Here is a 17,721-nt window from a genome sequence, read left to right as displayed (position 1 = left end):
TTTTTTCTTCGTTTCGCTTCTTTATGAGTTATATTTCATGCTTTGCCGATTCAGGCGCAGATCAGTCGGTTTCATTACATAAACGCAGAATGAATCATGTAGCCTGCACCCGCCTTGCCGTTAATGTCATCCTTCTTTGATTATTTCCAAATACATTTTGTGGCGGTAAAATATCAGCTCCGTTCTACGTTGTCAATGGGTTTTAATGTTTCTGCCCTTTCGCTCGTGAGTTAGATCTGCGTGATGAGCGTCCTCAAAGAGATCTGATTTCTCTGAACACATGGTCTTCAATGCAACTGTTCACGTAAGCTATCAAGGTACCCTTTCCGCGATAGTGGCGGGGCCTTGCTTTCGAATACGATAACATATTCAATTCAATTCAATTCGTTTATTTCACCATATGCACGGTAGGAACTCTTGGGCAAAAAGCTGCTCGAGGCAGCTTGACAGGGCCCAAGAGACCACAACAAGGCAGGCCAGCGTGGCAATACAAACACTAAGGGAGAAAAACAAATATAAAATCGAAGCTGACATGTTCATACATGAGGACACGCAATACAAATCAAGTAGGTAGACAAGCAGTTAGTATTGCGATAGTGCAGTCAGTCATCAATGAGCGTATTACATTAGATGTTCAGCGTACATTCTACATGCAGGAGAGACAACATTTTCAAAGTTCTTTATTATACTAATTACAATACGAAGTCAGACATTTTATAATGTGGCACATAAAGGAAAACATACTGCATGTATAAGAAGAAATAATAAAAAAAAGAAAAACCAGCTTACACATCTTTAATTTCAAAAGCAACAACTACATTAGACATAACAAAACCAGCATTTTTGAAGTGAGAAACATTCAAGGCAGACTTTGTCATAATGTGTTAAGAAATTGCTGCCTCAACTGGTTTATCGTAGGCTTAGTAGGAAATATGTACGTGTTTAGAACCGAAGGGAGATTATGTTTTAGTGACTGATGTTTATAATTAGTTCGAAAGCGCGGAATGTACCAGTTATCAATGCTTCTGGTAGAAAGAATATGTTCGTGGCGCTGTAGTGATGCGGTTGCAATTACAAAGTCATGAAATGGGCCGTTTGAAAAATAAAACGTGCGCAAAATTCGGAAGTCGTACAAAGAAGTCACGGGGAATATTTTATAGGCTGCGAACAAGTGACCAGTGTGCGAGAGGTATGGGTAATTTCCGATGTATCGCATGATCCTTTTTTTGTAGTGTAAGAATTTTATGTACCTAATTTAACAAAACTTCTGTTTGGGCTAGATGGTGCATAGCTATAAATGAAATGAAATTTAAGCGCCTGTCCTGTGTGTATCTCCTCTTGTGTGCGTTTTTCGTGTGCGCTTAAATTTCATTTCATTTATATTTATTGGTACCTGTAGTGGTGCCCCAGAAAAAATTACAATAGTGGATGTGGGATGCAAATAATGCGTGATAGAGCTGGATCTTTATCTGTGTAGGCAGGAATGTTCGACAGCCTGAGATCGCCCCGGCTGCTGCGGATACTTTCTTGCATATGTTCTCAACATGCAAGTCCCAGTTAAAGTTACTACTAAACGTGACTCCAAGTATTTTGTGGGATTCTACAATTTCAATATTTTGGGCTTCATAATTTATTGGGTGATTAACCGGAAATCTTTTATTTTTCGCTCGGAAAACTAATTTTGGTTTTGGATGGACGCAGTTTCAGTCCATTGTATTGTGTCTATAAGGATAATTTTAAAAGAAAGTCTTCGCATTGCTTTACCAGCATACCTACACCTTGCCCCGGCGTAAGTATTGAACAGTCATCGGCATATATGATAAACTTCACTGATCTGTCAATGAGGACAATGTCGTTAATAAAAACATTAAACAGGAGAGGCCCTAAGAGGCTTCCTTGTGGGACGCCTTTATTAATGGGTAGAAAACTGGATCGGTGATTTCCCAGCCATACCATCTGTGTTCTGCTGCTTAAGTACAATTTAATCAATTCTAGAGGAATACCACGACCTCCATACCGGGACAGTTTATCTATGAGGATTTTATGACTCAAACAATCGAAAGCCTTCATGAAATCTACAAAAACACCTAAAGTAAAGTAGTTCTGATCGATGTTATGTAGTACATACTCTTTCAGTGTTACGAGAGGAGGAGGAGGAGGATATAGAAGAGGAAAGGCAGGGAGGTTAACCAAAAGAATAATCGGTTTGCTACCCTACACGGGGGGAAGGGGGTGAGGGGATAAAAAAGAAAGAGAAAGGAGAGTAATAGAAAACTGAAGTCACTATAAAACGTCACTGTTCGTTAAAGTCACAGCCTATCGTGCAGGCCAGAAGTTCTCAAGAAGCGGAGCAGTGCCTTGCAGGCCTTCTCCGCCGACGACCGCCGCGGCCAGTGACCGAGAATCTTCATTTCCGTGAAAGGGCGTGTATCTAGGCGCTCCAGCGCACGGCTGAGAGACTGCCTTTCGGTGGTGTAGGCAGGGCAGTCACAAAGAATGTGGGTTATGGTCTCGTCATGCCCGCAGATAGAACATGCAGGACTATCAGCCATACCGATTAAGAATGAGTAGTGGTTGGTGAAAGCTACACCAAGCCAGAGGCGACACAGCAAAGTTTCTTCTCGTCTTGGTAGGTCTGATGGTAGCCGGAGCTTCAGATCTGGGTCCAAGGATTGTAAGCGGGAATTGCAAAATTGGCCGGAATTCCACGCGGCAAGCGTGATGTCCCGCGCAAGTGCGCGAAACCTGCTCGCTGCATCCGATCTCGAAATGGGGATCGACACAAAATCGCCGTCGTTGTGAGCAGTTCGCGCGACCTCATCCGCGCGGTGATTACCTGCTACGCCGCTGTGCCCCGGTAGCCATTGGTAGACAATGTCATGTCCTTTGTTGATGGCAGAGTGATGTATCTGTCGAATTTCAGCGACCAGTTGTTCATGGGCTCCACGGCGAAGAGCAGCTTGTAAGCCTTGGAGGGCAGCTTTCGAATCAGTGAAAATAGACCACCACTGAGGGCACTGCTGACTGATGTATTCAATGGCGACACGAAGAGCGGTGAGTGCTGCACCCGTCGAAGAAGTGCGGTGACCTGTCCTAACTCTGATTTCTGTAGTGCTTGCGGGTATGACGACGGAGCCAGAAGAAGAGATAGGGTTCACTGAGCCGTTGGTGTAAACGTGCACCCGGTTTGCATGGTGCTCATGTAAATATTCAAGGGTGACTTGTTGTAGTTCTGTCGGCGATAAATCTATCTTCTTCCTGATGCCAGGTATCGAAAGAAGCACACGGGGATTGTGCAGGCTCCAAAGTGGCGACGATGGTCTAGAGGCGGGTGTAAACTGGGACGGCAGAATGGCGGGATGTGCGTCAATGATGTCTGTAAACGATGTGCGCGGCCTGGTAATAGGAAGACTGGCAAGATGGTGAGAGGGAACCCGGGAAATGTGCCGGAAATGTGCCCTCAGTGCGTCAACTGTTAAGTAGGTAGAGATTGGATGCTCCTGGGCGATAAGTACAGATGCGGCCGTAGAGGCACATTTCGGCAATCCTAGGCAAGTCCAGAGAGCTTGAGCTTGAGCGCTTTGCAGACTTCGTATGTTTGTTTTTCGAATATTTCCAAGTACAGGGAGGCTGTAGCGAAAAAATCCCATGAATAAGGCGTTGTAGAGCTGCATCATCGACCGCACCGACGCTCCCCACGACTTCCCCCCAAGAAAGGCGAGAACGTGAGAAATCGCTGTCAGTCTCTTTTTCATGTATGAGATATGAGGGGTCCATGATAGATTTCGGTCGATGATAACTCCCAGAAACCGATGGCTCTTTACGTAGGGTATTGCTGTGCCGTTTATGCACACGGTATAAGGAGACATGTTCTTTCGTGTAAAGGCAACCAGCGAGCACTTTTGGGTTGAAATCTGTAGGCCTTGCTGGCGAAGGTAGGCCGCAAGAATACTTGACGCCTTTTGAAGTCTCGCTCGAACTTGTGGGCGCGTAACTCCGGATGCCGAGATACAAATGTCATCCGCATATATTGAGAGTTGCGCCGACTGTAGTAGTATATCGACAAGCCCGACAAGTGTAAGGTTGAACAGCGTTGGGCTGAGCACTCCACCCTGCGGGACTCCACGGGAAGTGAAATGAGAAGATGTTGGGTCTTCCTCTGTCTGCACAAAGAGAGATCTGTTGGATAAATAACTACGTATCCAGCAGAATACGCGGCCACCAAGCTCAGCAGCTTCCAGAGCGTCCAAAATAGCCTGGTGGGTTACATTGTCGTATGCGCCCTTTACATCCAGGAACAATGCCGCGGTCAAGCGCTTCAAATGTTTTTGGCGCTGGACGGATGACACTAGGTCGACCACGTTGTCGATTGAAGAGCGTCCACGTCGAAACCCGGACATTATATCCGGATATATGCGGTAGCGCTCCAGGTACCACTCAATGCGTGTAAGTACCATCATTTCCAGTACTTTGCCAACACAACTAGCCAGCGCAATTGGACGGTATGATGTCAGGTCAAGAGGCGATTTCCCTGGTTTCAGGAGCGGAACTAGACGACTGGACTTCCAATCGTCTGGAACTGTGCCCTCATTCCAAGATTTGTTATAATGCTCCAGAAGGACACGCCTAGCTTCTTGTCCAAGGTTTGCAAGTGCAGTGTATGGCACACCGTCGGGTCCCGGCGATGATGATCGTCTGCAACAAGCCAGCGCGGTGTCAAGTTCCTCCACGGAGAAGGGAAGGTCCGTCCGAGGATCCCGAGAAGCAGGAACATCGCTGCAATGCAGCGTCGCAGATGGGGCAGATGGTCCTGCTACCCTAGCGCAGAAATCCTCAGCTACCTCGACCTCGCCACGTCGTTGGAAGAGTGCAAGAGACTTGAAAGGGTACAGCTGGTGTGGGGATGTTCCAAGGCCACGAACTACATTCCAGATGCGTGACAACGGTTTCCGTGGATCAAGCGTTTCACAGAATGACCTCCAACGTTGTGCCTGTACTGCTTGAATTCTGCGCTGAATTTTCTTTTGCATGCGCCTCGCATCTCTGAGGTCAAGGCTCGACTTTGTGCGTCGGTACCTACGCTCGGCCCTACGCCGCAGTGATCGCAGGCGCTCCAATTCCATATCGAATTCCGTGTACTTTTTAATTGGGGTGAATAACCGTGTCGCGTTCTCCATGGCCTCCTTAACTTTCCCTTCAAAACTTGCGGATGAACCTTCTCTGGATGCATCTTCCATAAGTGCTCGAAACACTGTCCAATCGATGCGTCGCATGCGTGTGGCAGAGGTGCATGCGGAAAAGCCAGTAATGGTCAAATATGTAAGGATATGGTCACTGCCGCGGGTTTCAATATCCGAAAACCACCGTACATTGCTGATAAGGCATCGAGAAACGAACGCCAAGTCAAGGCAGCTGCTGTAAGTTGTCCCTCGAATATAAGTTGGGGAGCCGTCATTTAAACAATGAAGATCATGGTCAGAAGCGAAGGACACAAGTTTCCGTCCCCTAATGTTCATTATAACGCCTCCCCACATTGTGTGGTGAGCGTTAAAGTCACCCATGACGATCCAAGGGCCGGGTGTAACCGCGATCAGGTCACTCAGTCGTGCGGCGTCAAATCGACTTGATGGAGACATATACGCACCCACAAGCGTAAACGTGAGATTACGCTTCTTCACTGTTAGACAAACGTACTGGTTGTCGTTATTAGGGGGAACTGGATGAAGCACATATGTAAGTTCACGCCGAATGCAGATGATGACTTTACTGTTCCCTCGGTGCGTGGGAGATGCAAACGTCTCGTAACCTGACAGTCGCAATGTCTTCGGCACATTAGGCTCACAAATGATAAGGATGGGGAAATTGTTTACGTAAACATACTGCCGAATATCTGAAATTCGTGGCTGAAGTCCGCGGGCATTCCATTGAAAAATGGAGGCTTGCCTCCGCTGCTTTTGAAATGTTAATGCTGGGGGAGCCATTGTTCCTGCTACTGTAACGCCGCTAGGACTGGTGTTAGCGCGTCTAGTACTTGCTGCGCATTCTGTGCCGCTGGCGTACGCAGGCCTGCCAGCACAGCGCGGATGGCACTCAGGATGGACTTCAGCATTGCCATAACCTGTAGTTCTTGGCCATGGCTGAGATCTTGGCCTTTCTCCGGATCAACAGTAGGCGCCGAACTTGGAGATGGCATTGACTTTCCTGACCCAGTGGATGTGGGAGGTTTCGGGAGTGACGGCCAGGTAACGGCCGATGCAGCAAGTCCGGCCTCATCAACTGTCGGGCTCCCTTGGTGTAGTACGGCAGGCGGAGGAGGAGGACAAGTTGCAGCAGTGCTAGAGGCCTCTCTGTCAAAAGTGACGGCTTTCTTAGAGGACCTTCGACGACGCGAACGACGTCGTCCCACCTTAGCAGCGGCCTCTCTGTGCGTGGAATGGTCTCGAACCATTTGTTTCAACACTGCTCGTTCATTCTTGAGGCGTGGGCAGTCTTTTGAAGAGGAATCGTGAGGGCCACGGCAGTTGGCACACTTCAGGGTAGTCGCGCGGCAAACGTCGCCGCAATGTGAATCAGAGCATCTAGAGCACACGATGTTGTTCTTGCAGACGCCACTCACGTGTCCGATCTTCATGCACTTTCTACATTGCAGTGGCTTGGGCACGAAAGGTCGAACTGGGTGGCGAAAATGCCCAACCTTCACATACGACGGTATGCAGTCGCCCTGGAATGTGAGCAAGATGCACTGAGATCTTCCAAGGCGCTGAACTGCCATTATAGAGATGCTGTTGGACGCTGGCTTGATTAAAATAGACAAATCAGCGTCAGCGATGGAAATGTCGACGTTGTAAATGACGCCTGCTGTAGTGCCGCTGTCTTGGAGGACATGGGAGCGTACGCTGATGTCGCCGAGTTTGGTACCGGCGGACAGACTTTGCAGTGCGCTGCGCTCCGTGACATCGATGGCGATAATGTTTTTGTAAGGGTTGACTCGCACGTCTTTAATCCCCCCAGGCACGAGGCCCTCAAGGAACATAGACGTGGCTTGCCTGTTCAGGTGGTTGAGGTTTCCGGTTGGCGTTTCAGGCACAAACAAGATGGTATGCGTCGGGGGACCTCGCGTCTTGATGACTGTAGACGTGCTTGATGAGGACGACTCCTCACGTCGGCGCAGTCTTCGCTTGGCCTTCTTGCTGAGGACTGGTACGAACCCATCGTCCGTCGAAGAGTCTTCACTGGCCGCCGAGTACACCTCGGTGGCCTGGCTACTTGCGTCACTGAGATGGTAGAGATGCTTCCTCTGGGCGGCCGCTGCCGACCCGCCGGGTTCCAAGGGAGGCCCATGAGCCTCCACTTCCATCCCCGTATGTGAAAGGGAGCGGCGCCTCCCTGGTTATAGCACAAATTGCAAAAAAACTGCAGAGGCGTGAAGGAAACGCTCTAGTAAGAACAACTTCTTTGTCTTCCAGTGTTACGAGAGCAGTTTCAGTTGATCTCCCGGCTCTGCAGCCATGGAAGTGTTCACTGAAGACATTTTTTAATGAAAAAAAAATTTCATTAGACGAGAAAACATGATTTTTTCCAGTCCTTTGGAGAAGATTGGAATAATGCTTATTGGTCTATAATTTGCTATTGTGTTTTTATCACCACCATTGTAGATTACGGAAACTCTTGAACGCTTCATTTCACTTGGAAATACACCAGTTTCAAAGATCAGGTTGTATATGTGCACCAGCACGCATGTTTTATCGGCTTAATCTGTAAGTTATCGCAGTCCAATGCAGCACTATTCTTTAGGCTATTGAAAGTTCTGTGCACTTCTGTTTCGTCTGTTGGTTCCATAAAAAAACTATTTGTGGGGCTAAACTCTACATCTTGTCCTGGTTCTTGGTCTGGCGGCACCGTCTGTATTGTTGCAGCAATGTTGACGAAATGCCTGTTGAAATATTCAGCAAGGGACTTGCCGGTGAATTCGTGGCCGTCCACAGTGATCTTATCAGGGTGAAAGTCTGAGTGGTTGCAGCCCAAGACTTCGTTTAATGTTTTCCAGGCTACGTCTGGCTGTTTGCCTGAAGCATTAGCAAATAATTGGTGATAATATGCAAGCTTAGCCCGTTTTAGTTCGGCATTAAGTTTATTCCGGGTCTTTTTAAATTCTTCAAGCGACGCTGGTGTACGCGAACGCAGAAATGAATGGTATAGATGGTTTTTATGCCTTATCATTTTAGCATGCCACTGCGTTATCCACGGCTTTCTGATTTTTTTCGATGGCTTAGCTGTTTTGAAGGGAAAGTGCTTTCTGTAGACACATGTAAAAGTTTTGATAAACACGCTATACGCTTCATCCGCACTTGTCTTTTCAAATACAGAAGAGCAGTTTACTGCACTTAGTTCATTTCTGAATGATTCTAAGGCATATGTTGTTACGCACTGAAAGGAAAATGGATCGCGGGATATGCTCTTTGTCTTGTCTGGGTCTCTTGAATAAAACATGAATACAGGACAATGGTCACTGACATCGGACGTGATTGTACCAGCATGGTGAACAGTCGTTTCAATGTTTGTAATAATTAGATCCAATGCTGATGAACTCGATAACGTGACACGAGTGGGTGTAGAAACTATGTTTCTGAAACCAGTTGAGGACAATATATAGGTCAATAGTTGTATTACTCTGCTCTAAAATATCTATGTTAAAATCTCCAGAACATATGAGTCGGAATCTATTTTCAGAGACGTATTCCAAAAACTGTTCAAAGAAATTGAAGAAGCATAGCATATTACCGCCGGGTGGGCGCTATACAACCGACACAATTTCATTGTTGGATCGCAGCGCCAGCATTTCATAATCCGCAGTAACCTTGCTATATTCTGGCACAAGGTCGTATTTTTTAGAAGCTTCTGTATATACAAGGTGTTTCACCTAAGACTTTCTGCAATTTTTAAAAATAAGCTATTTGAATTAGATGCGCGCTTTTTCTGGCATAGCATTGTCAGTGGTGTAGTACATCATAATTCAACTAAGACGTGCTAACTAGCAGGCTTGTTAACCAATATTTAATAGTTAACTTTTAAACTATTACCGTTGGGCTCCTTAATTATTGAGAGGCATGTAGCCCACCGTAAGTAATGTCCATATCCGTTTTTAGAATTTCGAGAACGCGATTATCCTCGGCGCTGTGGCCCAACATATTTTGGCTATTTCGACGAGTTAGGTTCACTGGAGAGGTTGCTTTGCCTGCAAGCTTCTCAAACCGCATGTATTTTGGCGCGATGTAGGCGAAATTTGTTGGGCCACAGCGCCGAGGGTAATCGCGTTCTCGAAATTCTAAAAACGGATATGGACATTACTTACGGTGGGCTGCATGCCTCTCAATAATTAAGGAGCCCAACGGTAATAGTTTAAAAGTTAACTATTAAATATTGGTTAACATGCCTGCTAGTTAGCACGTCTTAGTTGAATTATGATGTACTACACTACTGACAATGCTATGCCAGAAAAAGCGCGCATCTAATTCAAATAGCTTATTTTTAAAAATTGCAGAAAGTCTTAGGTGAAACACCCTGTATAGCGGTGCCGCCACTTTTTCGGCCTGGGCGGTTAAGGAAAAAAACTTTGTAACCATCAAGCGCAAGAGGGTTACAGCCTTCATAGTACCAGGTTTCAGTGAACATTATGGTGTCTATTGGAAAGGAAAATTGACTTGAAAGATTGTTAATGGCATCGTGTTTATTAGCTGCTGAACAGGTGTTCAAATGTAGAAGTGAGGCGCTTGCTAAGGAAACAGGTCTAATGGATTCCGGTAAAGCGAAAGTTACATAATCCATACTGTGCACCTAAGCGGGTACTTCTGAGCTAGCTGCTTCCGAGCTTGTTATCTTTGAGAGGTCACGCTCTCCTGATATGTGTATAATCTTCGACTTTTCTGTTCTCTTTGCAAAGATTTTACCGTTAAACGACCACACAGATTTCCATTTGTGCTCCGTTTTCCTTTTGCTGGCTGCACCGAGTAGGTTTTTAAGTGCAGGACAGAGATGCTCGTTTACATACACCGGTTCCGAGCCGCTGAAGCCTATGTCTTCGTTAGTTAGTCTGGCTTTCTTTGCCTTCCTGAGTGCCGCGTCGCGCTTTGCACGTGACTTAAACTGTACTACTATGTTGGATTCATTTTCATTGCGAGTTGGCACTCGGTGGCAAGCTTCATGATCATCAGGAGTAATCGGGACTTCTATGGCATCTCCTATTTTAGCGACTATGTCAAGAACGTTCTCGTTTTCTAGCCTTTCGATGCCTTTGATCTCGATGTTGGCGTTTCTCGAGTACTGCTCCAGACTTACAATTCTTTTCTCGTGTTCCTCATATTTAGCCCGAAGTGTCTCGTTCTCAGTTTCTAGTGCCATGTTTCTTGCGATTTCAGCATCTAACTTTTTCTTCAGTTCTTCAATTGTGGAATCCATGAATTCCATACTTTGGGCTGCGGTTCTTTGCTCAGCTCGTATTTCACGAAGTTCGGTGCGAAGGTCTCGTTCGGATGCCTCATGGGATATTCTCAGTTCATCTTTTAGCTTCTGGAAATCCGCTCTAATGTCTTCCTTAAGTTTAGCCAGGTTCTTATCCATTTTGAAAGAAAAACAATAAAAAGCACACACAAAAAGATTTCAGAACCAATCCACAACTTGGCAGCAGCGACAAGACTACGGCATAAAGAAGAAAGCACACAGGACACTAACCTGCGACAGAGAGTAGAACGGCGCCCAGTCGCTGTTTCAAGATATTGTCGCCGCTGCCAAGTGTTCGGCGTGTTAATGGTGGTCCCTTATATGTAGTCGATGTGGTCGACCGGAGCGCCAACTGTCAGGCTTGTAGGGGTTGATGGCAATGCCGCCAGGTGATAGTCGGGTTACGCCGCGTGTGCGGCTCCGTACGATAACGAGTCACAGGTACGTGCGATGGCAGGCACGTGCCTGCCATCGTCCTGCCATCATATCCTGCCATCATCGTCCTGCCACGTGCCTGCCATCATATTAGATTCCTTGCTTGCAATATTGATTTGGCCGTGGCATATTTTAACTCTGCTAGTCTAATAGCCATATTCCTTACACATATTATGCCTAAGGGTCTGAGAGCCCAGTGGCATTTTCATTTATTTTCACATTCATTTGATTCTTGTCATGTACTCATAAGGATGTCAGGAATGAGAGAAAAAAATTGCATTACTAAAGCTCTTAAAAAGCTTGACAAGGTCGGAAATAAGAAACAATGGCAAACAGTGAGCCTTCCTGCTTGAATAGCATAAGGACTTTAAGTAGGGCCTCACCTCTTTCCGTTTTCGTCCGGCAAGGACCAGACGTAAGTTGCTGTCCAGCCATCGGAGTTGTACTCTGTTCTTCTTGCTGTCAAGCAGTCCAGGCTACCGTCATTATCAATATCCATCACGGCAACGGCATCCGTGAAGAACGCAACTACCTGCAAGGAAAGCGAAAGCATCACTATAAGTGAAATTTGGCGTTTATAACCACGAAGATACATATGGGCTAGGAGGGTCGCCTTATTGGAGGAACGCACACAGGCGTTGAGTGCGCCCGCACTAAAACCCTCATTGAGAAAAAATATCAGTCGTGGGCCATAAAATTCGCCCTTTCGCTGGAGGGAGAAGGCGTCACGAAACTGGACAATTCTCATTGGATAGAGGTAAAGGACGTCTGCAAAGCCGATAATTTTCATTGGCTTGAGGGTAGCGACGTTAGTAGACCGGAACTAACGTCACTTCTGGTGTAGGCATCTACAGCTTCTAATGAAATTACATTGCCAACACAACGCAGTTAGATGTCCCTGTGAAGTCTCTGCATTTTCCTTGATTAAAATGCGTGGCCAGGATGGTCACGATTTCATCACGTCGCCTTGGACCCAGTGCCCGAGCGCCAAAGCTACTTAGCTACTTCGGCGGCTACAAGACGTGTGAGTATCAGCTTGCCTGCTCGCTCAAGCACCTGAAGAAAAAAAAATCCAATACACAAACTTATAATGCAAATTTAGGGAGAGCGCGGCAATCAAAATTATTCTACTGCCAGTAACAGTGCAGCCTACCATTATTTTGGCAGCTTACAAGGGCATCAAAAATGATACTCTAATTGGTAATCCTGATTACTACAAACAGAACACTTTAAAAGCGACTACCTTGATGAATGCGGCTTTTTTTAAATTCTGTTTAAGTGCACAAAAGATTTCTGCGATGTCTGAGGTTACTCTTACCATCATTTCTTGATATCTAAGTACACGGTATTTCACCAAAATCAGTTAGCAAGCCTTAAAAATCTGCATTTTCTGCTAGAAGAGCGCTTTTTTGGCATAGCATTCTCATAGATGTAATGTGTCAGAATACAGGTGTAGTGTGTCAGAATACAGGTAAGATGTGATAATTAGGAGGCAGTTTAAGTAATATTAAATAGTTTTCTTTTTACATATTACTGTATCGGAAGGCTTGTAGCCCGCCGTAAGTAATATCCGTATAAATGTTCTGATTTACGAAAACGCATTCTCATTGCCACTGCAGCGCTAGCAATTCTGGGGCTGTGAATGGCCGGAAGCGAAATCGGGTGGTGAAGAAGAGCTTCAGCCGATGAATAGATGGAAGGTAGGAGCGACCCCTTTGAAACAGGCCGTTGGCAGAAGGCACCGTCCTTGGCTTTCTTCTTATCCATCAAACTTAACAGGGTTCATGGAAAAAACAGCGAACGCAGGACAGAGGGAAAAGAAGGCTAAACAAACCAAGCTCTTTGGGGTTATCCATCAATTCCCCATTTTCTTCAGGTAGGAATTTTAATCCTGCGATTGCAGACCTATGTCACCTCCCTGCTTTTCAGCCATCAATTTTTCAGCAACTTATTGCTAACCTCTACCGCAGATCCACATGGCTATGGGTATATTTGAACACTACTTCCTCTGGGAATGTGACTGCACCTGCATCGACATCTTCATAGATATCGCTGCCTTCCGGTGTAAGAGGATCAGTTGTTTCTACAAATTCACCACATAGTCCAAATGCATCGCCATCTTAGTTAACCCATTAGCGCCCAGCATACTTTTAAAAGTACAGTGAAATTTTTTATTATTTTAACACCAAAGGTTGAATTTTTCTTTCCAAGTTGCTCATGGTGTTGCCACCGGAGAATCGGCCGACGCCCCTTAACTAAGAAGGCAAGTTTCCTCTCCTCAGTATGTCATCTTTCTATGGTGAAACTTCGGGATGCATGTCGGGATGTTTCTTTCACATGAACTACACCGCTAGTCGCTGGCTTATAATTTTCTCGCGGCCGCGCTTGTGTGCATATTATTCTAGCTTGAAGTACAGAGCAGCACGAAAGACGAAAGAAAACAATGGATGCTTTGAATGTCCAGCAGCTTTGGCTTTTCTTTGCGCTATGATCAATTATATGCTGCTGTACTTTGTATAGTGCGCTGGGTCTTCTTGTGTGCACGACGGCGCCTGTCTGTTCCAGGTAATAGATCTTTTTGTTTCTTGCAATTTATCGCTGATAAAGAAGACTTTGTCGGCTCAGCGAGGCCTCAGCGACTGCTGTACTTGTCGCTAGCTATCCTGAATAGGAGAATGCCATAATGTTAATTGCTCATAGCAAAGGTTTAGTTATAAGAACTGGATGTTCTGCAAAGCAGACGGTTAATGTTGTGCATTTCACACCTACTGTGGAAAGTCCTTTTGCCCGGAAAAGAAACTTTTGGAATCGTGTTTTCCGTCATTGCCTAAGGTGTCTTCAATGCTTAGTTACAATTTCATCTTTTTTGGCACTTTTTTTACCAGTCAAGACATTCTTGTAATGCTCGACTTGACGAATTTCGAGCTACAGGAACCGCTCGACAAAACGGGTTTAAGAAGTGTCCACACTGTGTAAAGAAAGCAATGGAATAGAAGCAGTCAGGAAAAATTGGTTCCTGCTTCAATAGTGTAGGTTACGTGCTTTTATTGAAGCCTAAGGACAACAGTGTAGTCATAGTGGCTTGCAACTAGAACAGCTTTGAGCCTACATGTTTTTTAAAGCGGTGGTTGCCTAGAGAGCACGAAAAACAGCTCTTCCGTATGAAACTCCTTTCGTTTTACAACAAAGGAAGGGCAATTGTCGACCTTACAGATCGAGCCGTCATCTGCTACTAAATCCGCACCAAGGACAGAAAGTGGGGGTGGCTGTTGACAAGGAACTTACCTTCGCAATTGTGAACGCCTGGAAAATCTACAAAACTGCTAGAGAGGAGCCTGCTGACTGTTTTTGCTTTGGTAGGAACGTTACTCGTCATTACCTACGCCTTGACGTGCAGCAACCAGCGGTTCATTCACACTCTGGCTCAATCGTGTCTGAAGCTTCTTTGGAAGGAGAAAGCTTCCCGCGAACATTTGAATTACTGAGGTGCCAGTGTAGCCAGAAAAGATTGCTGAGGGCCAGCAGGAACTGTTACATCACGGAAAAATAACAGACATATTAACAAAATTCACGCCACCAAGTAGGACTGGAGTGAAGAAGCCACATGTGCTACGCGGAGGACCTAGCGTACTGTAAAAAGTGCCCCTTTGTAACACCGGAGCTAATGAAGGAATCGTGACGATTTTTCAGTAATCTGGTTTTCTTTATAAGGGCTAGCATTATGTGCTAAGAATGAAGAAAACTCCTCCGTTAGATTTTTCTTATTCCCTAATGGGTGAAATTTCTTTGCTAGCTTCGCGCTTTAAGACATCCTCATTTAACTTCAAAGAGTAGGGCATTGCTTTTGACCTACCACAGAACGATTACTTTCTGATATCCCTTTTTTCTATTTCTATATTGTTCTACAGTTTGCTTCTTTTTAATCTAACTAATCCATTTTCTACCTTCTGCGTTTTACCTGTCGCTTCAAGCTGTTCACATCTCCGTCCTTATTTTCTAGATACTTACTGGTTCGTTTCCGGGTCCCTTTTTGGCCATTGTCAATGAATGGTCCTTCTGTACAAGTACATAAACACCTTAGCTTCTCGCCTGTTACCGTCCACTTTCCTCAGACTTTCTTTATATGATATTTTACAGTGAGCTGCCCATGCTTCGATGTCAAACCCATGTCCCCTGAACTGTTTCATTAGTGGTTTTGGTGTGGGGACCTAGCGCTAACCTTCCAAAAACTCTTATTCATTTTCAGTCCCGACTGACCTTGTGTCCTTAGGCACAAAAGCTCATTCCGAAAAGTAAGCCTTCGCACCATTCCTTTCCATATACCCCTCAGTACTGCACGCTTCTTGTGCCCTCATGATACCCTACTTTGGCCTATCGCGGCATCCACCGCCCTTTAGCTGCAACAGTTAGCTCGTGCTTTTGCATGTATATGTGTCGTTTGTGCGCCTATACCCTCATATACATGCATTCTGTAATTCTCGATACTCCATGACCTGGTATTTTAAGCATCTGATAAAATGAATCCTTAAAAATTAGTAGATTTGAGTTAACTGCGCTAACAGTGAAGACTGATGCGTCTCATTCGTCTTTACAAGAATTAACCAAAGTCTGCAAATCTTCCTAGCTAACAACTAAAAGTGCTCTGTCTTCCGTATCGATTAAACCACGTACGAAAGGCTCCCACCTAGTGGCGTCGATGTAACGTGCTCTATACTCACTCGCCCCTCCACTCAGGCGCTTCTAAAGGAGCACCATGCAGAAGCAAAAATTGAGAAGGCCCTTACGGCTGTTGACATGCTGTTATGGAGAAAGCATTACTGTCTGATAGTGAATGTTCGACTTCGACGCAGGTTGTGCACTGAGAAGTGAAACGGAAACGCGCATCCGAAAGCTCAATCCACAAAGGTAGGAGCGAAACACTCGGCTCGAACGCCTGTCGCGTGCAGGCCTCCAACCCTACTAAGAAAAGTATGGCATATAGGACGAGAAACCCTATGACATTACAACGGTGTAAGAGGAATGGTTGCGTCTCAATTTTAATATGAAAATTGACTTTTAGGAAAGGAAATGGCACACTAACTCTCGGACTTCATGGTCTACACCTCAACTGCGCCTTAAGGAAAGGGGTAGAGCCTTGGAAAGCAAACAATTCAAAGTGCACATGTCCTCATTTAGAATCCATTTCGCAAGTTCGCCGCCAATTTCGCTTGAACATGTAAGCTGTATGCAAAACTGAAATCGTATGAAACAACCCGGAACGCGGTATGAAGAACGGCTGGCCATATGTTTTTTTTTACAAATTTAGTTAGGAATACATGAACAACATTGAGTTCGGGCAGGGAGGATTAGAAGATGGGCCAAATTTATATGATTCTCTGAAACTGCGGCACTCGGCTTGCTGTGGGCGTGCTACGGCTCCTTGATGATGTCAGCTTATTTTTCTTTCCATCGCTAGATTTTCTGAACTCTCTGCGAGTACACACACTGATACACGCTTCTTGATTTTCTCGTAATGGGGCTAGTAAGGCGTTCGCCTTAAAACTCAGGAGAGGCCATGCCCACACAACACCATGGGAGAAAAGTGTGGCCATGTCGTTAGGGCGCAGTTTAGGAACGGCAATTGCTATTCATAAACAGGGCGACAGCAGCGGGTTGAGACGTACAATGAGACTGCAGAGGAGGCACCCTTTCGCTAACTTCTCGAGTTTCTAATTTTGGTCGTGCTCAAAGGCTGATGTTCACGCCGTTCATTCTTACCTCAAGTTGAATTCAGTGCTAAAGTCTCGTTGTTGCATGCACGGATTTAAACACGCTCGGCAACAACGATCGCATGGGCATTTCGTCCTTCCCGGTACTGCTCAGCTCGTCAGGAGACCGCCGCTGTTCACTGAGGGGCTTCACGCGGTTCGTTCACAAATGATTCGGTACGGGCACAAAGCGGTCGTCGGCGTATCGCGAGCATCTTTTGTTTGCAGTGCGTGCATTGTGGGTTTCAAGAGTAAAAACTAAACACTGCAGCTTTTTTCCTGCCTTCACTGCTGCAGCAAAAGGAACAGTTGGCGCGGCCAGCTTCCCAGAAAAACACAATGAAGGTAGATTTCAGCATTAAAGATAAAGTGCTTCCTCAAACAGGTGACCACGCATGGCAACATTGTTCACGCCTGACCCAGACGCAGACTCATGTAGTAGTAGTAGTAGAAAACTTTTATTGAGATCTTTTAAGAGATTCGCGGATTCGAAGCCTCCGTCGTCTTTCGTGGCGCCGGCGACTTGAGGCTTCTCTTCAGCAAGGTTGGGCCCCTAGTCCAGGGCTCCACTGAGTCGCGCTGCATCAGTAGCGTGCCGCACTAAGGCCCTTTGGGCCGCGAGCTCGCTGCTGGTGAGCCGGCTCTCCCATTGCTCCGCACTCGGGAATTCGTGTTGGTGGAATGCTTTATTTCGTTCTCACTCCCATGTGATGTGGTATAGTGTGGGTGTGTCGCCGCACCAGGGGCAGTTTGCTCTGTATTGTGTTGGTGACATCTTGTTATAGATGTACAAGCTGGGGAAGGAGTTTGTTTGTAGCCTACGCCAGCCGACTGCTTCCTCCCTCGTGAGGGCTTTGTGTGGTGGTGGGTACTTGAATCTAGTCCCCCTGTATAGTTGTAATGTCTCTGTGTATCCCCCCTCGCATGCTAGTAGCTGAAGCTCCAGAACATCTGACATGCCTGCTCGGTGTGTAAGCCCTCGAGCTAGGCTGTCTGCTCTTTCGTTCCCCGCTACGCCTGCGTGGCCTGGGACCCAGATTAT

The 17,721-nt window shown here is 46.0% G+C and overlaps 1 protein-coding gene across 1 annotated transcript in view; it reads right to left on the bottom strand.

The window, feature by feature from the left end:
* LOC149325325 (uncharacterized) overlaps positions 1 to 11,429 on the bottom strand; it is a 55,424-nt gene extending 43,995 nt beyond the window's left edge. Inside the window, exon 1 of the mRNA XM_089564233.1 lies at positions 11,316 to 11,429. Coding sequence (XP_089420359.1) covers positions 11,316 to 11,367 — 52 coding nt within the window. The 5' untranslated portion in view covers positions 11,368 to 11,429. The remainder of the gene's footprint in view (positions 1 to 11,315) is intronic.
* Between the last annotated feature and the right edge of the window lie 6,292 nt (positions 11,430 to 17,721).

Source organism: Amblyomma mixtum, chromosome 10 (genome assembly GCF_055824585.1).
Source record: "Amblyomma mixtum isolate Tamu chromosome 10, ASM5582458v1, whole genome shotgun sequence".
Taxonomy (NCBI): Eukaryota; Metazoa; Arthropoda; class Arachnida; order Ixodida; family Ixodidae; genus Amblyomma; species Amblyomma mixtum.
This window is presented reverse-complemented; position numbering and strand designations above follow the sequence as displayed.